Source organism: Gadus morhua, chromosome 10 (assembly GCF_902167405.1).
Source record: "Gadus morhua chromosome 10, gadMor3.0, whole genome shotgun sequence".
Taxonomy (NCBI): Eukaryota; Metazoa; Chordata; class Actinopteri; order Gadiformes; family Gadidae; genus Gadus; species Gadus morhua.
This window is the reverse complement of record NC_044057.1, coordinates 13,319,039-13,343,316: the sequence shown is the minus strand read 5'-3', so window position 1 is coordinate 13,343,316 and position 24,278 is coordinate 13,319,039. Positions and strand designations below refer to the sequence as shown.

Genomic DNA, 24,278 nt, shown 5'->3' with positions numbered 1-24,278 from the left:
GATCCCAATATGAACACAACGACAGGGTGACAGTAGCTCAGGAGGTAGAGCGGGTTGACTGGAAACCGGAAGGTTGCTAGTTCGATCCCTGGCTCCTCCTAGCGAAGTTTCAAGGTGTCCCTGAGCAAGTCACCTCCCCCCAACAGCTCCTGACGAGCTGGCTGTCGCCCTGCGTGGTCGACTCCGCCGTCGGTGTGTGAATTTGTGAATGAATGGTTGTAAGTCGCTTTGGATAAAAGCCTCAGCAAAATCCCCTCACTGTAGATGTAAATGTAACAGACCATCTAAATGTCTACTGAGTGAGTACGTTCCTGCTGCTCCTTCTCTGTGTACAGTGCAGTCACTACTGCAGATAGACAGTGAATCACTTAATAACGTACGGATCAATATCAGACAACAACGCTCCAAAACTGAACCAAACAAACACACCACGAGTATCCAATCATGACCGGGCTCCTAAAGGAAGCGTCGAATCAGGGCTTACCCCGTAGACGAGCTCCCCGACCATGCCGTTCCAGATCTTGGTCTCAGCGTCGCGGGCGCCGTACTTGCCGTCGCCGACCACCTTCAGCTGGTACTTGAAGCCGCAGTGCTTGGCGATCTCGGCGGCCAGGTCCACGCAGTAACCCTCGTAGCGCTCGTTGTCAACGAACAGGTCCGAGTTCTTCTTCAGCATCACATAGGGTGCTTCCTGCAGACACACACTCAGTCAGTCATGACACACTCACTCATGGAGGCACAGACTCACTCAGTCATGACCCAACCTCATGGAGACACACACCATTTAGTCATAACACACTCACTCAACCTCCTGCAGACTCACAATCACTCAGTCAAAACCTCCTGAGGACATAGACTCACTCATTCATAACCTCCTGAAGTAAAAGACTCACTCATTCATACACTAACCTCCTGAATACAAAGATTCATACGCTAACCTTATCCCTCCTCAACCAATTTTAAGATGGGAATACAAACATATAAAATCATAGTAGTAGACTAGTACAACTACTAAATTGAATATGTTTCATTACAAACATAATAAAGTTGATTTATGAAGTTAATGAAGCCATTTTGGTGAAACTGTTGCATGATCAACTCAGACAGCCTGGTTATTGGTTCAATCCCACTTGGCCATGCATACTAAGAGATACTTAACACCCACGGCCTAGTATATACATCATATTATACATTATTGATATAATCACATGCAAAGCCTGGAGCTTATGGGATAGGCAATCATAGGAGAGAGAGAGAGAGAGAGAGAGAGAGAGAGAGAGAGAGAGAGAGAGAGAGAGAGAGAGAGAGAGAGAGAGAGAGAGAGAGAGAGAGAGAGAGAGAGAGAGAGAGAGAGAGAGAGAGAGAGAGAGAGAGAGAAGGAGAGAGAGTGAGTATAAGTCTGTGTTTGTGTGTGTTTGTGTGTGTGTGTGTGTGAGAGAGAGAATGGAGGATATTCTCACCAAGATGGTGGTAACAATAACCGTCTTGTTTTCCATTCCTGTAGATTCGTTTGCAAAGACGTCAGACTTTGTGACGGCCATCTTGTCCATTTCATTCCAGTAGCCGATCTGTTGAATAAGACAAAAACAATAACAAGACCGTCAATAACAACAACAAGACTGTCTATGTAAACAACAAGACGTCAATAACAGCAAAACCGTCAATAACAAAAAGACTGTCAATAACAACAACAAGACAGTCAATAACTACAACAAGACCATCAATAGGTGGGGTAAGTTATGGTTAGTAGGGTTAGATATGGTTAGTAAGGGCTAGTTACGGTTAGTAGCATTTAATCACCTTGACCGGTCCGTTGTTCTTGAGCTCCATGATGTTGACCGAGTAGTTGACGCGCTTCCCATGCTGGTCAAACTGGATATTACCAGTCAGTCCATCAACACGCACCTACACACACAGTACCCAGAGAGAGAGCGAGAGAGAGAGAGAGAGAGAGAGAGAGAGAGAGAGAGAGGGAGAGTATAAAGTAGAGTATAGAGTGTGTGTGTGTAAGTGAGTGTGTATCAGTGAGTGAGTGAGGACCTGTTTGATGGCCCTCTGTTTGCATGTGTGTGTCTGTGTGTGTGTGTGTGTGTGTGTGTGTGTGTGTGTGTGTGTGTGTGTGTGTGTGTGTGTTTGTGTGTGTGAGGACCTGTTTCAGGGCCCTCTGTGTGTGTTTGTGTGTGTGTGCATGCGTGCGTGCGTGCGTGAGGACCTGTTTCAGGGCCCTCTGTGTGTGTGTGTGTGCGTGCGTGCGTGTATGCGTGCGTGCGTGTGCGTGCGTGCGTGTGTGGACCTGTTTCAGGGCCCTCTGTGTGTGTGTGTGTGTGTGTGTGTGTGTGTGTGTGTGTGTGTGTGTGCGTGCGTGTGAGGACCTGTTTCAGGGCCCTCTGTGTGTGTGTGTGTGTGTGTGTGTGTGTGTGTGTGTGTGTGTGTGCGTGCGTGCGTGCGTGTGAGGACATGTTTCAGGGCCCTCTGTGTGTGTGTGTGTGCGTGCGTGCGTGTGAGGACCTGTTTCAGGGCCCTCTCGATCTCCACGCCGTGGGCCCAGGGTACGGCCGGGTTGGCCAGGCAGTCCCCGTTGTTGGCGCGGCGCGAGATGTCGATGCGCTGCTTGTGGAGCGAGCGGAACGCCTCCGTCATCACCTGCACCGCGTCGTAGGTCAGGGCGGAGGTGTACTGAGGAGGAGGAGGGGGGAGGAGGAGGGGGGGGGGGAGGAGGGGGGGAGGAGGAGGAGGAGGTGGGGGGGGAGGAGGAGGAGGGGAGGAGGGGGGGGGGAGGAGGAGGAGGAGGGGGGAGGGGGGAGGAGGAGGGGGAGAAGGAGGAGGAGGAGGAGAGAACAGTCAGCTAGGACATGGGACTTATACACCCTCCTCCAATGTGTGTAGTGTGTAGTGTGTTAGTGTGTAGTGTGTGTGTGTATGAGGGTGTTGGTCCTAACCCATATCTTGCTGTCTGCCCCTGGATCCACCTTCTCCTCCAGGGTGAGCATTGTGGTGTGTATATTGTGTTTATTGTGTGTATTGTGTGTGTGTGGTGTGTATCAGGGGTCCTACCCGTATCTTGCTGTCGGCCCCTGGGTACTCCTTCTCCTCCAGGGCCTCCCACCGCTGGTCGAACTTGGCCACCAGCGGCTCCTCGAAGTCCACGATCTGGAAGCCGGACACGTTTGCCCCCCCGTACTGGATCTTAGAGAGGTCCCCGTCGATGAAGCCCTGGGGGGAGGGGCCCATCATCTATCACCATCACCCATCATCTATCACCATCACCTTTACCATCATCTATCATCCATCACCATCATCATCACCATCATCATCATCTATCATCATCACCATCATCATCACCATCACCATAACCATCATCCATCACCTTCATAATCATCTATCACCATCACCATCATCATCGCCATCACCATCAGCATCTCAATAATCCAAAAGTGTAACTTTATTATTCATAACAGAGCGACCTACCAGATTGGCGATGATGTAATGGTAGCCTTTGACATGTCTGCCAATGGTGACGACCTGGAAAACATAAACACAGGGAATAACCTTTTAGAAAGACTTTAATAATTGATCTCTGGAACATTTATATAAATCGACAAATTTACTGTGGAAGTTATTCTCATAAAATGGGTTAGCAGACTACATTATTCATTATACACACGTCCTTAGTAAACCAACAAAAATAGTACAGAGGCTAGTTGATGAAGGCTCCCAACCAGAGGCTAACATAAAGAGGCTAACAGGTAGAGGCTAACAGGAGGAGGCTAACATATAGAGGCTAACAGATAGAGGCTAACATAAAGAGGCTAACAGGTAGAGGCTAACATATAGAGGCTAACATTCTTCATAAAATTCTAATAGACCATATTGATTTATTGATTATTGATTAAATTATTTTTTATTGGATATCCATTTGCAGCAGCACAGTAGCATAGCTATTATTCCTGGAGTCCATAAATACAGTTATATTAACCATACATTCCGAGTCTCGTACAAACATAAACTCATACTAATCTAATCACATACGTATAATCAAACAAACACACACACACACACACACTCAACACCAAAACAAACAAGAAATACAAAAATATAAATGTTGAAATAATAGCAATGTTGAAAGTTTGTCTCTCTCTGTGTTCTAGTCTAGTGTGTTGACATGGCTGCAGGACTGAAATTATCTGCTGGTGTACATCCAACCTGGTGACCCCTGAACGAATACATTTATTAACATGACTTTGTTTCCGTCTCCTTTGTCCGAATTGTATGTTCATTGGTCAGTCTGAACTGGTAATAATGGCCGAGCCCTCCGCCCCAAACATTTGATCGAGTGTCCCTTTTTTTCCCAAATCCAAGGTGGCAACCCTAGGAGCAACCGAAGCAGCAGGAATATTCCTGTTTGATAATCCGCTTCTCAGATTAAGACGGTTGAAAGGTAGGATGGTGTTTGAGCTGTCTGTATTCAGGGGGCTTCAAAGAGCCGTCAACGGGCTTAACGGCGTAACATCAGCCTCTCTGTGCTCTGCGCTTGTGTTCAGCCCTGAGCCAAAGCTCTCTCTGTTCAGTCGCTACGGCAGGGTGCAACAGACTATCACAAAGAACATGAACCGGCTGGTTCTGGAGGCCTCTTCATGTACAGCTCGGGAGGGTAAGGACATTCCGCTCGCGCTTAAGGCGCTGACTCCCAGCCCAAAGGTTCTGGGTCTGATTCCAGATCCCTGCAGTCAGTGCCCTTAATAACTGCTTCCTGAATTCACAGGAAGATGTTTGCATCGACAGAGTCAGACAAGCAAGGCGACAGCCAGCTCGTCGGGAGCAGTTAGGGTGAGGCGTCTCTCCTACTGGCTCCATGAGGTGGTCTACTACCGGCACCAGGAGGTGGTCTCCTACCGGCTCCAGAACGGGGTCTCCTACCGGCTCCATGAGGTGGTCTACTACCGGCTCCAGAACGGGGTCTCCTACCGGCTCCATGAGGTGGTCTACTACCGGCTCCAGAACGGGGTCTCCTACCGGCTCCATGAGGTGGTCTACTACCGGCTCCAGAACGGGGTCTACTACCGGCTCCATGAGGTGGTCTACGACCGGCTCCAGAACGGGGTCTACTACCGGCTCCATGAGGTGGTCTACGACCGGCTCCAGAACGGGGTCTACTACCGGCTCCATGAGGTGGTCTACTACCGGCACCAGGAGGGCTCATCCTACCTGCTCCATGATGTCCTTGACCTTGTCCTGCTCACAGTCCAGGATGACCCTGCGCTCCTTCTTGGTCTCCAGGTCCTGGAACAGCGAGCGGTACGCCTCGTCCTTCCTCTCGTCCTTCAGGTTGCCCACGTTGATGGCCGTCACATGCCACTTCCTCTCGGCCGCCGTGTCCAGGACAACCTGCAGGGTGCTGAGGCCTGCAGACCAGTAAGACCAGTTAGACAAGTAGAACTGGTACCAGGACCACCTGCAGGGTGCTGAGGCCTGGGGACCAGTAAGACCACTTAGAACCAGTAGAACCAGTTAGACCAGTTAGAACCAGTAGAACCAGTTAGAACCAGAACTAGCATTACCTGCAGGCTGCTGAGGCTGGGGACCAGTAGAACCAGTAAGACCAGTAGAACCAGTTAGAGAACAGGAAAGCCAGTGCTCTCCCAGTAACCAGCGAACATCATGGAGGGACATTTACTACTTATCAGAGCTAATGTTCATCGCACACCAACACATCTATTGTGAACTCCAACTCTCTTCATGCTTTGCTCCTGCCCTTGCTAGGGCCTGCTGCTCTGGTTATGATTAGCCGTTAGCGACGGTTAATTTAGTACCTGGCAGCTAGACGAGGCAGATCTGAAGTCAGTTCAGCCTGAAAATGGAGGTGTTTTATCTGAATGAAATATGGGTAGCAATTAGTGGCGTTAGGTTATTATGGTTTGTCCACGGCCGCATGGACACTCAATCCCTACCATCGAAGGTCTATAAAACTACAGGTCTAGTTGTACCGGTCCAGGGCTATAGAACTACAGGTCTAGATGTACAGGTCCAGGTCTATAGAACTACAGGTCTAGATGTTAAGGTCTATAGAACTAAAGGTCTAGATGTACAGGTCCAGGTCTACAGAACTACAGGTCTAGATGTACAGGTCCAGGTCTATAGAACTACAGGTCTAGATATTAAGGTCTATAGAACTACAGGTCTAGTTGTACTGGTCCCGGGCTATAGAACTACAGGTCTAGATGTACAGGTCCAGGTCTATAGAACTACAGGTCTAGATGTTAAGGTCTATAGAACTACAGGTCTAGATGTACAGGTCCAGGTCTATAAAACTACAGGTCTACATGTACAGGTCTATAGTACTACAGGTGTAGATGTTAGCGTCTATAGAACTACAGGTCTAGATGTAGAAATCTAATGTGATAATATAAGGACTGTACACTATACTATAGGTCATAGTGATGTAATCTCATCCCACTCTTCATGAGATGAGATAACATACATTAGTGATGTAATCATCATGTTAATTATGATATGATGTCCTCATAGCATGATATGCTGATCAGAGTATCAGGTCATCAGGGGATGACATGAGGATTACATGAGGAATCTGTCTGGTGGAACAGGAAACGTGTTTCAGTCCAGCCTCTGTACAACCCGTGTAATGACATCACAGGTAGCTGAAAGCATGCCCCGCCCTTGACCCCTGCCCCGCCCCCCCCCCCCCCCCCCCCCCCCCCCGTCTAAACACACACAATGCCATTGCCTCCTCCATCTCATAAGGCTGAGTGATTGGATGAGAGCGGAGGCATGAGTCCCCTCCTAATATGATGCTAAGCTATTCACAGGGACATGAATAATGCAGGGCCGCCCCTCCAGAGCCCCACAACCAGGGAGCGTCCTGGGACCTGCTGCCTGCCAACCAGCTCCCAGGGGGGGCCGGGCCAGGAGCAGGTCCTTCTCTGAGGGGGCCAGGGCCAGGACCAGCTCCTACCCCGGGGGGCAAGGGCCAGGAGCAGCTCCTCCCCCGGGGGGCAAGGACCAGGCGCAGGTCCTCTAGAGGCTGGAGCTCCAGGTAATGGACTAGAGGCTGGACCTTCACTAGAGGCCAGACCTGCACTAGAGGCAGGACCTTCACTAGAGGCCAGACCTCCACTAGAGGCAGGACCTTCACTAGAGGCCAGACCTCCACTAGAGGCAGGACCTTCACTAGAGGCCAGACCTCCACTAGAGGCAGGACCTTCCCTAGAGGCCAGACCTTTACTAGAGGCCAGACCTTCACTAGAGGCAGGACCTTCACTAGAGGCCAGACCTCCACTAGAGGCAGGACCTTCACTAGAGGCCAGACCTTTACTAGAGGCCAGACCTTCACTAGAGGCCAGACCTCCACTAGAGGCAGGACCTTCACTAGAGGCCAGACCTTCACTAGAGGCCAGACCTCCACTAGAGGCAGGACCTTCACTAGAGGCCAGACCTTTACTAGAGGCCAGACCTTCACTAGAGGCCAGACCTCCGCTAGAAGCAGGACCTCCACTAGAGGCCAGACCTTTGTAAGTGCAGAACGGGAGGAGGGGAGCAGACTCACACCAGATCTGTTCTAAATCCAACTGAACAACCATGGTTATGTGGTTTCTCTTGTTTATATATATATATATATATATATTATCTATATATATATATATATATATGTATCACAACCTCGTCACTATAAACCTGACAGGAAACGGTGGTCTGTAGATTACTGCGATCAGGACATCGGTCTTCTCTTCTTCACACACCCACTCTAACCCCCCCATCACTCCTCATGCCTCCCCCATCTCTCTCTTCACCTCTCTTCCACGCTCGTCTCTCTCGCTCCCTCTCTATTAAATTCTCTCTCACTCTCTCTCTCTCTCTCTCTGTCTCTCTCTCTCCCTCCCTCCCTCACTCTGTCTCTCTCTCTCCCTCCCTCACTCTCTCTCTCTCTCTCTCTCTCTCTCTCTCTCTCTCTCTCTCTCTCTCTCTCTCTCTCTCTCTCTCTCTCTCTCTCTCTCTCTCTCTCTCTCTCTCTCTCTCTCTCTCTCTCTCTCTCTCTCTCTCTCTCTCCCTTCCACTCTCTCTTTCTCCCTCCCTCATTCTGTCTCCCTCTCCCTCCATGTGTGTCTATGAGTCTATACATATACCTATACACATACATATTCTGTAAATATACATACATACATACATACATACATACATACATACATACATACATACATACATACATACATACAGTATATAGGTATATTAGAGCTGTCAGTTAAACGCGTTATTAACGGCGTTAACGCAAACCAATTCTAACGGCGTTAAAAAAATTATCGCGAGATTAACGAAATTATTTTATTTGAAAAAAATATATTATTATTATTATTATTTTTTTTTCTTTGGCTCAAAACAAAGAATCAGTAGCCTGACTGCTATGTTCAAATGACATTTGTTCAAAGCAGTCGTTTAATTGCACTATAGGCTCTTTTTTTGTATCATCCTGTTTTGATCAGTATATGCCAATGTTGTTATCAATAAAAAATCATTTGCACAAGGCAAGCCGATGCACTTCACCATGTTGATAAGAGAATTAAAATGAGAAGAATTATGGGACAAAAAAATCAAGGGATATTTAGCATAGAAAAATAATTTGCGATTAATCGTGAGTTAACTATGACATTAATGCGATTAATCACGATTAAATATTTTAATCGCTTGACAGCTCTAGTATATATATATACATTGTAGGTATATGCATATCTCTACACAGAGCACCAGGCCACCAGAGTGCAGTTGCCATGGGAACGAGAGGGATGCCATTGACCTAATTAACATGACGCTCCGGGATGGGGTCATGGCAACAGGGAGACCCTCAGCCGCGCATAGCGATAGCAATAAGATGTGCGTAGCGTTAGTATGAAGCTAAACAACCTAGTATACTTCCTGGTTACCGCCTAAAAACCAACTAAACTGTGTACTGTGTGTACTGGAAACTGTATTCTACTGATCAACATACTGTACTGTATACTGTTTATGCACTATCTTCAACCCAACATATATACTGTACTGTATATTGTATACTGTACTGTATACTGTGTTTACTGTACTATCTCCGCCCCGAGATTGATATTATACTGTATACTGTATTATTTGTTTACTGTACCATCTCCTACCCACCATATATACTGTACTATATACTGTATATTGTATACTGTATACTGTACTATCTCCCACCCAATACATATACTTAACTGTATACTGTATACTGTACTATCACTTACCCAACATATAAACTGTATACTGTATACTCTACTATATACCGAATACTGAACTTTAAACTATATACTGTACACTCGTCTACAATCTCCTACCCAACATATATACTGTATACTGTGTTTACTTTACTATCTCCTAACCAACATATATACTATACTGTATACTGTACTGTATACTGTATACTGTACAATCTCCTACCCAACATATAGACTATACTGTAACTGCATGCTGTACTATAATCTTGTAAAAATATCAGATATTTAGTTTGCAATCTACTATACAACCTATATACTTAAAGGGTTAGGCACCAGTAGCCAGGGGTTATGGTGGTGTTGTGTCTTCTGATGATTGTGCTGTTGGACACGTTTAAACTCCAGTTTGTAACGGGAGGGAGAGCATGATACATTCACTAGTGATTTACTGTTGGTTGAAAGCTGTTCAGTCAGCAGCTTTGTCAATCCAATTACTCAATGGGGCAGTTATACTAAAGTAAAAGTTCAGTTATACTACTGTAATATTACAGTTATACAAATTCAAATTCAAAATAAAAAAAAAATGTATTTGTCCCCAGGGGGCAATTGAGGATTGAATTGAATTGAATTGAATTGAATTGAATTGAATACTACAGTAATACTACAGTAATTGTAGCAATATCTGAGCTATTGTGCAGAATGTCTCTTTGCTATTTATTCAGATTGAATATAACAACACAAAGATGTAAAACCTTCTGATAAAGTTCCTTCGGGTAACCTCTGTTTTCCCTACATGTGTGCGGTGCATCTGCGTTTGAACAAACTGGTTTCAGGTTGAAGGTAAACGTTACGTCAAGTCCACGAGGTTGTGACTTCTGGAGCGCATTACCCAAGAGCCACTGGGGTCTCAAACAACAATGAACACAACCTTCAACACCTACAGCATGACCACGGTATCTATCACACTGGGCAGGAGACAGACAGAAAGACAGACAGACAGAGAGGCAGGCAGACAGACAGGCAAGCAGATAGACAGACAGGTAGACAGGCAGGCAGTCAGACAGATAGACAGATAGATAGAGACAGACAGGCAGACACACAGACAGATAGAGAGACAGACAGACAGACAGGCAGGCAGACAGACAGATAGGCAGACAGACAGGCAGACAGACAGGCAGACAGACAGACTGACAGGCAGACCGACAGACAGACAGACAGACAGACAGACAGACAGACAGACAGACAGACAGACAGACAGACAGACAGACAGGCAGGAAGGCAGACAGACAGACAGACAGGCAGAAAGTCCTACCTCGGTCGCTGTCGTAGAGGTAGGCGAACTTGTCCCACTTGTAGTACTCGATGAGGCTCAGCAGGGGGCCTTTGATGTCGGGTCTCATCTGCAGGATGAACTGCTGGGTGCCGTCCAGAGGAAAGCTGGGCGTGATGAATGACACGTGCAGCGTCCCGCAGAACGACGTGATGGTGTTCACACTCTTCTTATCGTAGAAGCCGAAGATGGCGTACACACCCCGGGCGTACTGGGAGCAGACTGGACAGAGGACAGAGAACCAGTCAGACCAGGAGAAGCTAATACAGAGAACAGAGAACCGGTCAGACCGGGAGGACACAGAACCTGTTGCAGAGAACAGAGAACCAGTCAGACCAGGAGAACCTGTTACAGAGAACAGAGAACCAGTCAGCGGGGGAGGACACAGAACCTGTTACAGAGAACAGAGAACCAGTCAGACCAGGAGAACCTGTTACAGAGAACAGAGAACCAGTCGGACCAGGAGAACCTAACACAGAGAACAGAGAACCAGTCAGACCAGGAGAACCTAACACAGAGAACAGAGAACCAGTCAGACCACACAGAACCTATCACAGAGAACAGAGAACCAGTCAGACCGGTACGACACAGAACCCCTTTGAGTTGGGGCACTGATGGCTTACATTTATTGATATATTTTTATGATATATTACTGTGACTGGTTCTCATTAGTTCTGTTTTTCCATTTTAACAGCAGCCTCTTTCCCAGAAGCTGTGATATTATATATATAGAGATATATAAACACACTGGAACGTGGTCTCTGTGCCTGAATGAAAGACTTTCTTAAAGTGGTCTGTGGCCACCAGAGGAGCTGTGGTCCCGGTTGGTTATCAGGACGTCCTGCCCAACGTCCCCCGGGGAGCGCTGGTCTCCTACCGAGAGGACTGCGGACCAGCCCCTAAACCCTCACCCCTCCTGATCCTGCGAGAAGGTCCTGCTCAGACGGAGACGAGAAAGTCTTGGTAGAGACCGTATCGATGGACTAAGTGATGTGGTTATGGAGGCCGGTTCTCCACATTGGCCTGAGATCCGGAGATGCGCTGCTGCTTGTTAATGCATATTGATCAGGGGTGAGTTAATCAGAGTGATTGACCAGGGGGGAGTGTCCCACGGTGTATGTCATCCTCCCCTACACCCTGTTGAGATGGGCCTGCTGACACTAGGGTCCATCCATTAGACGGCTGAAGCCCCCTTCCCTTAAGTGGTGTCAGCATCTCAGCACCGCGGAATGTGCTGCTACAGAGCAACTGGACAGGGGAACATGGAGGGAGAGGGCAACATGAATCAACATGTATGTAGAGGCCAACATGTCTCAACATGTATTAGGGGTGCAACGGCTCGCACAACTCGCGGTTCGGGTCATGTCACGGTTTTTGGGTCACGGGTCAGATCATTTTCGGATCAACAACACAAATGTGACTTCAAATAAAACCTTCAAATGTGTTAAAAGCAAATAATGTGAAAAATTTGGTAATAATCCTCTTTCCTTTAAGCATATTTAAAAACATAGCTTGTGTCGACACAAATAAAAACTTAAATCAAGATGTCCTTCCAATGTATAGATTAAATATTTGAAAACAATCTAAGGTGCAAACTGAGGCATTTATCCTTCTTATTTTAAACATGGATAGTAAATAAAATAATAAACCTGTGTCCAAAGGAAGCATAGCAGACCTGGGTTTCCAACTCTAAATTCCTTTTCAAAAAGATGAGGATGTCTGCATTGCCTGGGGAGAGTGTAGAGTCTACACTCTCCCCAGGGAATGCAGACATCCTCATCTTTTGTTCCATCAAATATCCTAGCGAAATACAGTATCTGCCGTGTTTTATTTGGCATTTTGTAAATCCATTGTTTTCTGTTGGAAAAACTCATTGCTCGGTGACCGGAAACGGAAAGGGGGGCTGGTTGTAGTCTTTTCGCTCGGTTCTAGCCCTACTGTTGAGACGGAGAACCGAGCGAAAAGACTAAAACCAAACATAAACAGCCTCATATCTGTTTCCGGTTCCGGTTAAATGGGATTTACAAAATCCCAAATAAAACCTGAGACGGGACCAATAGTCAACCTTTTGGTGTCAACTAGGGATCGACCGATACGGATTTTTTAGGGCCGATACGATACCGATATTTTTTCATCAGCCTTAGCCGATACGCCGATACGGCGATACCGATATTTAGAGCCGATACTACTTTTTTTTTATTTTTTTTTTATTTTTTTTTTGCTACCTCAATCATAAAAATGACACTGATAACAAATGTTACAAGTCTCAATTAAAAAAAAGGAACATTTATTGAACTTCAATATAAAAAACTATATTTAACAAATAGTAAAAACAGGTGAGGTAGAACAAGTTAAAAAAAAAAAAAAAAAAAAAAAAAAAAAAAAAATCGGCGAAAATCGGCCGCGCATCGGCCGATACCGATACACGTAAAAAACGCGAATATCGGCAGATAATATCGGCCGACCGATATATCGGTCGATCCCTAGTGTCAACAACTATATTTCATCCTAGACAAACCAGAAAGGGGGATCAATGTGCTATATACCGGAATTGTCCTTTAAACATGCGCCGATCACGTGAACGGACAACTTTTTTGTTTTTGTTTTTGCAAAGCCGATCCGCGGATCACTTGCGTCCCGAACCGTGAGGGTTGATCCGTACGGATCACGGGTAATCCGTGATCCGTTGCTCCACTCATTTGTATGTAGAGAACAACATGTAGAGGACAACATGTACAGTATGACGAGAACAATATGTATCACAATGTATGTAGAGAACAACATGAAGAGGACAACATGTATCAACATGTATGTGCCGCTGAGAGCTGTCCTTGATACAGAGAGGTGTACAGAGTTGTCCTTGATACAGAGAGCTGTACAGAGAGCTGTCCTTGATACAGAGAGGTGTACAGAGTTTTCCTTGATACAGAGAGCTGTACAGAGAGGTGTCCTTGATACAGAGAGTTGTACAGATAGGTTTCCTTGATACAGAGAGTTGTACAGAGAGGTGTACAGAGAGGTGTCCTTGATACAGAGAGGTGTACAGAGAGGAGTCCTTGATACAGAGAGTTGTACAGAGAGGTGTACAGAGAGGTGTCCTTGATACAGAGAGTTGTACAGAGAGGTGTACAGAGAGGTGTCCTTGATACAGAGAGGTGTACAGAGAGGTGTCCTTGATACAGAGATGTGTACAGAGAGGTGTCCTTGATACAGAGAGGTGTACAGAGAGGTGTCCTTGATACAGAGAGGTGTACAGAGAGGTGTCCTTGATACAGAGTGGTGTCCTTTATACAGAGAGGTATCCTTGATACGGAGAGGTATCCTTGATACAGAGAGCTGTCCTTGATTCAGAGCGTTGTACAGAGAGGTTTCTTTGATACAGAGAGCTGTCCTGCGGTGCTATGCCCCCTAACCCTCCATCGTCTTCAGTGTTCTGCTTAGACTTTGCGGCAATGTGTCAGAGTCCTGGTGCTACACCCATGAGGACAGACTGAACAAGGCTTCCTTTCAAACTCTCTCTAAACTCTGGACACTGAGGCCGGTTCCTCAGGACACAACGCTGTGATGCTAACATGCTGGTACAGCCGGGGCCACGTCAACAACCACACAGCTAGAGACAGAGAGACACATCAAGGTAGAAATAGAACGGCTGATTGTCAGAAAGACAAAGAGGTAAACACACGAGGTGTTCTGGGCTCAGAGAGCCCACTGCCTTGGGTCTTGTCCCCCCACCCGGGGCTGGTTCTGATCCGATGTTCTCCATCATGTGGTAATGTGTGTATAATCAGCCGATGTGCTGGAAGGTGTTTACGTCCTAATGACACGCGGTTCTCTGAGGAGCGCTGGGAGCTGCTTTGAATAATCCCAGCGACAGAGGAGCTCTGAGCTGCGTAGACGTGGCGCTCTCCTGGCCTCCGCGGCTCGGATCACAGTCAGCTCATGCTCCCCTACCACCACAGTCTGAGACCCAACACGGAGCCCCAGGGGGCGCCTGGGGCTGCGCTCTGATTGGCTGGGCGTCAGTAGAGGACTGGAGCCGTCAGATCACACCAAGCTCTGCTCAACAAAGAGCAACACAAGAACTCAACCCTTTAGACCGATAGAGAGAAGAGTAGAGAGTAGAGTAGAGAGCAGAGAGTATAGTAGGGACTAGAGTATAGAGTAGACTAAAGAGTAGAGCAGAGAATATAGTAGAGAGTAGAGAGTAGAGTAGAGAGGCAGAGACTAGAGTAAAGAGTAGAGAGCAGAGAGTAGAGTTGAGCAGAGAGTAGAGTAGAGAAGAGTATAGGAGGGTACAGAGTAGGGAGCAGAGAGTAGAGTAGAGTAGAGTAGAGTAGAGAGTAGAGTAGAGGAGGGTAGAGTGTAGGGAGCAGAGGGTAGAGTAGAGTAGAGTAGAGTAGAGTAGAGTAGAGTAGAGTAGAGTAGAGTAGAGTAGAGTAGAGTAGAGGAGGGTAGAGACTAGACCAGGCTGCTCCTCCGGACTGGAAGCTCTCATTATCCAGTCGGTCAGAGACCAGGCTGCTCATGGGGTCTGGCAGACCAGCGTCGGGACGGCTCTCGACTCCTTCCTGTTAACTGCAGGATACAGTCTTCGTGGGGAATGTTGGGAGACAACAGAGATAACGGAAATCCTCATGAGTAGTATCTAACAGTGTCAGAACAACACAAGGCTGTTCCTGTGTGTGTTTGTGTGTGCGTGTGTGTGTGTCAGTGTGTGTGTGTGTTTGTGTGTGTGTGTGTGTGTGTGTGTGTGTGTGTGTGTGTGTGTCAGTGTGTGTGTGTGTGTGTGTGTGTGTGTGTGTGTGTGTGTGTGCATGTGTCACTTTGTGTGTGGCTGTGTGTGTGTGTGTGTGAGTGTGTGTGTGTGTGTGTCAGTGTGTGTGTGTGTGTGTGTGTGTGTGTGTGTGTGTGTGTGCATGTGTCACTTTGTGTGTGACTGTGTGTGTGTGTTTGTGTGTGCCAGTGTGAGTGTGTTGATGTTCTGAACACTGAGCTCAGTGAGGATCTGTTCCCGTGAGCAGCGCTCCATAATGAGCAGAGCGCTGATCTCTGTTCGTCCACAACTCACGCTGAGATAAGACAAGACCCGCCGCAACGAATATTAATGCGCAGTCCGAATGTTGTCACGGTGATTTAGGAGCTGTGATGTCATCAGGAGGGATCCATAATGCTGCAGCTGGTATGATTTGATCGCCACGGAAACATGACAACTAAGAGGATGGATAATTAACACCTCAATGTTTTGTTAGGTCAAGGAAGGAGGGGGGAGGAGGAGAGCGAGGAAGAGGAGGAGGAGTGGGAGGAGGAGGGGGGAGGACGAGAGGGAGGAGGAGGGGGGAGGACGAGAGGGAGGAAGAGGAGGAGGAGTTGGAGGAGGAGGGGGGAGGAGGGAGAAGGAGGAGGGGGAGGAGGAGAGGGAGGAGGAGGGGGGAGGAGGGAGAAGGAGGAGGGAGAGGAGGAGAGGGAGGGGGGCAGGAGGGAGAAGAGGGAGGAGGAGGGAGAAGGAGGAGGGAGAGGAGGAGGGGGAGGAGGAGGGGGGAGAGGAGAAAATAAGTGGAGGAGAGACAGAGAGGAGAGTGTACGGAGCAGGGGAGAGGAGCTATCTTCAGAGATAGCGTCACACAGATAATCAATCGGAGGAGGTCAAAGGTCACATTCATTTCAATGCTTTTCTATTCCTCAGCAGAACTGTTGGCTCCAGCTGCCACATGTCATCTCCGCTACAGCCCCCATCTATAGAGCACCACCTCTTGTCCAATCTTTCTCTTCTATATACCAGCTCTACCATCTACCATTTATCCCCGTTATTACCTATCCCTCTATCTTCTATCACCTATACCCTCTATGTTCTATCACCACTAACTTCTATCATCTATCTCCTCTATGTTCTATCACCTATTGCCTCTATGTTCTATCACTTCTATCTTCTATCTCATTTCACCTCTATGTACTATCATCTCTATCTTCTATCATCTATCCCCTATTTTCCATCACCTCTATCTTCTATCACTTTTCCTCTCTATCTTCTATCACCTATCTCCTCTATCTTCTCACCTTTCCCCTCTATCTTCTATCACCTATCCCCTCTATCTTCTATCACCTTTCCCCTCTATCTTCTCTCACCTTTCCCCCCTATCTTCTACCACCTTGCCCCTTTAACTTTTATCACCAATTCCCTCTTTCTTCTATCACCTATCCACTCTATCTTATATCACCTATCCCCTCTATGTTATATCACCTTTCCCCTCTATCTTCTATCACCTTTCCCCTCTATCTTCTATCACCTATCCCCTCTATCATCTATCACCTTTCCCCTCTATCTTCTATCACCATTCCCCTCTTTCTTCTATCACCTTTCGCCTCTATCTTCTATCACCTATCCCCTCTATATTCTATCACCTATCCCCTCTATCTTCTATCACCTTGCACCTCTATCTTCTATCCCCTATTCCCTCTTTCTTCTATCACCTATCCCCTCTATCTTCTATCACCTATCCCCTCTATCTTCTATCACCTATCCCCCTCTATGTTCTCCATGAGGACTTGAATCCCACCCCAGCCATCAGAGAGCCCCTCCTGTCTCCTCCTCTGAAGCAGTGGTTCCCATGACTGGTGGAGCCAGGAGAAAAGGACACACCCTCTCCTCCCACATCGCTCCTAAAGCCTGCTCCTCCACGAGGGAGGTCCAGCCTCTCCTCCTACACAACTCCTAAAGCCCCCAGGAGTGAGTTCCACCCATCAGCCGAACCTCCTGCTACATCTCCTCCCAGTGACGGAGTGCCCCCCCTGCTCCATCTCCTCCCAAAGACGAGGCGAGGTCCACCCTTCAGCTGAACCTCCTCCAGCTCCTAGATGCTCCAAGGTTACCGGAGGAACACGGAGCTGAAAATAACCACCGTCCCACTTAGCTGGCCTCCTTCTGGGGCCTCCTTCTGGGGCCTCCTTCTGGGGCCACGGGAGAGGCCAAGGGTCTCGGGGTCTAGGAGGGGTTCTGGGAGGAGGGGGTCTGGGAGGGGGTCTGGGAGGGTCTAAGAGGGGGTCTTGGAGGGTCTGGGAGTGAATCTGGGAGGGGGTCTGGGAGGGTCTAGGAGGGTCTGGGAGGAGGGGGTCTGTGAGGGTGTAGAAGGGGTTCTGGGAGGGGTCTGGGAGGAGGGGGTCTGGGAGGAGGGGGTCTGTAAGGGTCTGGGAGGGGTTCTGGGAGGAGGGGGTCTGGGAGGGGTTGAGGGGGTCTGGGAGGGTCTGGGAGGGGGGGGTCTGGGAGGGGGTCTGTGAGGGTCTTGACGGAGGGGGTCTGTGAGGGTCTTGGAGGAGGGGGTCTTGGAGGAGGGGGCCTGTGAGGGTCTTGGAGGGGGTCTGGGGGTCTGGGAGGGGGTCTGTGAGGGTCTAGGAGGAGAGGGTCTGTGAGGGTGTAGGAGGAGGGGGTCTGCTAGGGTCTTGGAGGAGGGGGTCTGTGAGGGTCTAGGAGGAGGGGGTCTGCTAGGGTCTTGGAGGAGGGGGTCTGTGAGGGTCTAGGAGGGGTTCTGGGAGGGTCTGGGGGAAGGCGTTCATGGAGGAGGGGTTCTGGGGGGAGGGGGGCCTCTGAGGTGTTGTTCTATTAAAGTCAGGATGGACGTTTGGTTTCCTAATTAACAAGGGTCCCTGGTCAGTACAAAGGACACACAATGTCAAAGACACGGTGTTGAAGAGGATCAAACATGCCCACGCAGACGCAAACAAACACACACACACACACACACACAGACACACACACACACACACACATGCACGAGCACACACACACACATGCACACAGACATGCTGGCACACACACACACACACACACACACACACACACACACGCGCGCACGCACGCACGCACACACACACACACACACACACACACACACACACACACACACACACACACACACACACACACACACACACACACACACACACACACACACACACACACAGTGCTGTGTTGCTCTTACATCGGTAGACATTTGAAACACACCAGCCACTAAGCTCCTCCCAAACAGGCTCAACATTGTTCAGGCTGCTTCTCCTACATGGAGGAGGAGAAGCAGCCTGAACACTTTACACTATATATATCTATGTATCTATGTATCTATCTATCTATCTATCTATAGATATAGATATAGATATAGATATAGATATAGATATACACACAGCTATATACTATATTATATATCACATTGCCTTCGCTGGAGAGAGGAGGCTACACATCCTCTCTAGAACAAATCTCCAGATAATTATCTGGTCGTATTTTTATTGAATATGAAATAAAAAGAAGTCTTTAGTGGTCATCAATAAGGATGTGTAGCCACCTCTCTCCAGCGAAGGCAAAGTGAAGGAGGACCAGGGAGGAGGGGGGTTGCCATGGAAACTGAACGCTTGCATCTTTAAAGTGGGTCATGTGCCCCCTCTATTCATCCTCCAGCTGAATTAATCCATCGCTTGAAGTGTTCCTAATGTACCACCACCCTAATGTACATCAACACCACCCTTATGTACAACACCACCCTAATATACCCCACCAACACCCTAATGTACAACACCATCCTAATGGACAACACCGCCCTAATGTAAAATGTATGTAGTAATGTACAACACCACCACCCTAATGTACCCCACCACCACCCTAATGTACAACACCACCACCCTAATGTACCCCACCACAACACTAATGTACAACACCGCCACCCTAATGTACAACACCACCACCCTAATGTACAACACCACCACCCTAATGTACCCCACCACAACACTAATGTACAACACCACCACCCTAATGTACAACACCACCACCCTAATGTACCCCACCACAATACTAATGTACAACACCACCACCCTAATGTACCCCACCACAACACTAATGTACAACACCACCACCCTAATGTACAACACCACCACCCTAATGTACAACACCACCACCCTAATGTACCCCAACACAACACTAATATACAACACCACCACCCTAATGTACAACACCAACACCCTAATGTACAACACCGGCACCCTAATGTACCCACCACCACCCTAATGTACCCCACGACCACCCTAATGTACAACACCACCACCCTAATGTACCCACCACCACCCTAATGTACAACACCACCACCCTGATGTACCCCACCACCACCCTAATTTACCCCACCACCACCCTAATGTACAACACCACCACCCTAATGTACCCCACCACCACCCTAATGTACAACACCACCACCCGAATGTACCCCACCACCACCCTAATGTACAACACCACCACCCTAATGGACAACACCACCCTAATGTACACTTCGACCCTAATGTACAACACCACCACCCTAATAGGCCCCACCCAGGTAAAGTCTAAAGTCTCTGTGCCGATGGAATAGAGAGGAATTATGTCCATGATAGGATATGCATACTTAATACCCTTAATACTATCTGTAAGCATGTATTAAGATGTACATACATACGCCTGTAATACTGTATGCAATAAGATAGACATACAGACGTCTGTAATACTGTATGTAGTAAGATAGAAATACAGACGTCTCCAATACTGTATGTAAATCCTCAAATCCTCTCTCAAAACCCACCTTTTCAGGATAGCATTTTCACTGTAGTTGTCATGTTTTTTTACTTTAATGGTGCACTATTAATGGTTTTGTTATTTGTTTGCCCTTGTTTTAAATTGTTTTAAACTTGTAAAGTGTCCTTGAGTGACCTGAAAGGCGCTGTTAAATAAAATGTATTATTATTATTATGTAGTAAGATATACATACAGACGTCTCCAATATCTAGTAAGATATACATACGGACGTCCCCAATACTGTATGTAGTAAGATAGACATATAGACGTCTCCAATACTGTATCTAGTAAGATATACATACAGACGTCTCAAATACTGTATGGAGTAAGATATACATACGGACGTCCCCAATACTGTATGTAGTACGATAGACATACAGACGTCTCCAATACTGTATTTAGTAAGATATACATACAGACGTCTGTAATACTGTAGGTAGTAAGATATACATACAGACGTCTGTAATACTTTATGTAGTAAGATAGGCATACAGACGTCTGTAAAACTGTATGTAGTAAGATATAAATACAGACGTCTCCAATATCTAGTAAGATATACATAAAGACGTCTCCAATACTGTATGTAGTAAGATAGACATACAGACGTCTGCAATACTGTATGTAGTAAGATATACATACAGACGTCCCCAATACTGTATGTAGTAAGATAGACATACAGACGTCTGTAATGCTGTCAGCACCATGTAGTCAGTACCATGATGTCCTGGCCTGGCCCTCAGTCCGTCCCAGCTGCCCTACCACTGGATTCCTGACCGCACCCCTGTGCTGTAATCCAGGTACAGTAGGGCTGCTGACCTTTCCCTGGAAACACCAGAGCACCCTGATGGAGCTGGGTCCTCACATCCACCACATCACCACAGCACCCAGCTGCTGCTGCCATGACAACCGGCCAGGGATACAGGAGGGTGCTCTGGAGAGAAGCGAGCCCACGCAGACACGCAGCCACTCAGACACTCCTCATCCAGTCTGAGCAGCCAGAACACGTCCACACATGGAGACACTCACCCAGAACATCCAGAACACACTCACTTGGAACGTCTAGAACACGCTCACTTAGAACCAGAATGTCCAGAACACACTCATTTAGGACGTCTAGAACACACTCACTTAGAACCAGAACGTCAAGAACACGCTCACTTAGAACGTCTAGAACACACTCACTTAGGACGGCTAGAACATGCTCACTTAGAACCAGAATGTCTAAAGCACACTCATTTAGAACGTCTAGAACACACTCACTTAGAACCAGAACGTATAGATCACACTCACTTAGGAGGTCTAGAACACACCCACTTAGAACCAGAACGTCTAGAACACACTCACTTAGAACCAGAACGTATGGATCACACTCACTTAGAACGTCTCGATGACGCTCATTTAGAACCAGACCGTCTAGAACACACTCATCTAGAGCCAGAACATCTAGAACACACTCACTAAGTACCTATCATAAGAACACAACTACTGTGTGACCAGTATATCATCAACCTACAGGAACACACCTACACTATGACCAGTATATTATCCACCAATAGGAACACACCCACTGTAACAAACCTTCCCTTATCAAAGCTTCACATAGTGACAGCAGACTGAGGCCTGGACCTTTGCTCTGAGTCTCCATCTTGAATCACATGGATCCTGAAGCAGTAGAACCTGGTCTGTGTCGTGGCCTCTCCTCCGTAGTCCCTGGTCCCCAGGTAACAAACTGATCCCAGCCGTCACTCTGCCATCCGTTATCTCCTAACCACAGCGCTGTGATTCAGCGGGCCATCACAGCCGAGGAGAGGGGGGGGGGGAGGGGTGCCCAGCAAGGCAGAGTCTGATGAATTGGACACGACAACCGCTTGATAAGGTGTTCCCCCCCCTCCACACCTCTGCACCGCAAGGGGCGTCACACCGGATCGGCACATTGTTTAAAGCGTGAGGACGTCAATCATGGGATGAGAAAGATGAAAAAACAGCTGGATGCCTGAACCCAGATACACACATCCTGCTAGATACTGAGCCTCAACACAGAGACCCAACCTACACATTCTGTTAAGTACTGAGCCTTGAAACAGAGGCACAACCAGCACATCCTGGTGAATACTGAGCCTCGTAACAGAGACGTAACCTACACGTCCTGCTAAATACTGAGCCTCAACATGGACAAACAATCAGAACATCCTGCTATATACTGAGCCTCTCAACAGAGACCAAACCTACACATCTGTTTAAATACTGAGCCTCCACACAGAGACCCCACCTACACATCCTGTTAAATAGGGAGCCATGAAACAGCGACACAACCAGCAGATCCTGCTAAATACTGAGCCTCAACACAGAGACCAACTAAATCTTGATACTACCTAATTGTACTTTTATTTGTAGAGCGCAGAATATTTTCCGCCTGCCTTCAAAATAAGAGTCCTCAGAACAGGTGCTGCCACCAGCAAGACCGATGCCATCAAGCAGCTTAATCTTTAATTCAAAACAACTAATGACGTCTAATTAAAGGAAATAATTAACTCCCACGTGGTGGTAAGTACTGAACACACAGACGTCCGTCCGTTACCAGGCTCTGCCGTCGCCACGCGCTGAAGTCAGAGACTCAGACGAACCAAGTCAAAGTCAAACATTATCACGGACATGCGTGAGGTGTGTGTTTGTGGTGTGTGAGTGTGTGGTGTGAGTGTTTAGTGTGTGTGTGTGGTGTGCGTGTGTGGTGTTGTGTGTTGTGTGTGTGTGTAAGTGTGGTGTTGTGTGGTGTTGTGTGTTGTGTGTGGAGTGGCTGTGTGGTATGTGTGAGTGGTGTTGTGTAATATGTGTTGTGTGTGTGTGTGTGTGTGTGTGTGTGTGGTGTGTGTGTGTGTGTAGTTCTATCTGCGTTTGATTTGAGGGACTGAGCCTCACCGTCTTATGATTTAAAGTAAAACAGCAGCGCCAGCGGAAAGAGTTCAGGTCTGGGGAGCGATGTGTTTTATTAGACTGAACGGAGACTTTAAATATGAACAGAGGTCTGAAGGGAGCCTTTACCTTCTTTTCAGAAGAGGGTTTTCTTTAATTCCATCCAAATTCGGCAAGAGTACAGAGAGTCTCTCAGATATTCAGTAGGATGTCTGTCTTGAACGACGCCCGTACCTCCACATCCATCGCTGCTTCTCCTTGAGGCCAGAATGATCCTCACAGCTAAACACCATGAAGCTCTGCGGAGTCAGAGTCAAGCTGCTGGTCGACAGATTGACGGCGGTACGTCTGAGTGGAACCTTGACACACACCAGGACTCTGGCCCTCCAGTTTGTACACCTGACACCCGTGATGTTACCCTACCCCTCCACGCTTTACCTTCTCCTTTCAGGCGAGGAGGTCTGCTCTGTCAAGATGTCCTGTTGTTTATATCTGGTCAATCTGCTCTACAGGAGACCAGTCACCATCTGGAGGTCCTGGTCCCACCTTCTGGTACCATCGGGAAGGTGAGTCTCCTCTGGTACCATCTGGTAGGTGGTGTACTCTGGTACCATCTGGTAGGTGGTGTACTCTGGTACCATCTGGTAGGTGAGTCTCCTGTGGTACCATCTGGTAGGTCTACACTTAAACCATCTGGTAGGTCTACACTAGAACCATCTGGTAGGGGGTCTACTCTAGTCAATCTGGTAGGTGGTGTACTCTAGTCCATCTGGTAGGGGGTCTACTCTAGTCCATCTGGTAGGGGGTCTACTCTAGTCCATCTGGTAGGTGGTGTGCTCTAGTCCATCTGGTAGGGGGTATACTCTAGTCCATCTGGTAGGGGGTCTACTCTAGTCCATCTGGTAGGTGGTGTACTCTAGTCCATCTGGTAGGGGGTATACTCTAGTCCATCTGGTAGGGGGTCTACTCTAGTCCATCTGGTAGGTGGTGTACTCTAGTCCATCTGGTAGGGGGTCTACTCTAGTCCATCTGGTAGGTGGTGTACTCTAGTCCATCTGGTAGGGGGTATACTCTAGTCAATCTGGTAGGTGGTGTACTCTAGTCCATCTGGTAGGGGGTCTACTCTAGTCCATCTGGTAGGGGGTCTACTCTAGTCCCTCTGGTAGGTGGGGTACTCTGGTCCATCTGGTAGGTGTTGTACTCTAGTCCATCTGGTAGGGGGTCTACTCTA

The 24,278-nt window shown here is 47.7% G+C and overlaps 1 protein-coding gene across 7 annotated transcripts in view; it reads right to left on the bottom strand.

The window, feature by feature from the left end:
- Positions 1-24,278, bottom strand: part of gria2b (glutamate receptor, ionotropic, AMPA 2b) — a 35,706-nt gene that overhangs the window by 7,834 nt on the left and 3,594 nt on the right. For all 7 annotated transcript variants that reach the window (XR_003978326.1, XR_003978327.1, XM_030368655.1 and 4 more), the window contains exons 3-10: positions 10,540-10,779; positions 5,206-5,402; positions 3,469-3,522; positions 3,055-3,213; positions 2,509-2,676; positions 1,801-1,905; positions 1,461-1,568; positions 485-691 (exon numbers count right to left, since the gene is read on the bottom strand). Coding sequence is in view for 5 of the 7 variants with exons in the window: in XM_030368655.1 (XP_030224515.1) it covers positions 485-691; positions 1,461-1,568; positions 1,801-1,905; positions 2,509-2,676; positions 3,055-3,213; positions 3,469-3,522; positions 5,206-5,402; positions 10,540-10,779 (1,238 nt within the window). In the remaining 2 variants the exon portion in view is untranslated. The remainder of the gene's footprint in view (positions 1-484; positions 692-1,460; positions 1,569-1,800; positions 1,906-2,508; positions 2,677-3,054; positions 3,214-3,468; positions 3,523-5,205; positions 5,403-10,539; positions 10,780-24,278) is intronic.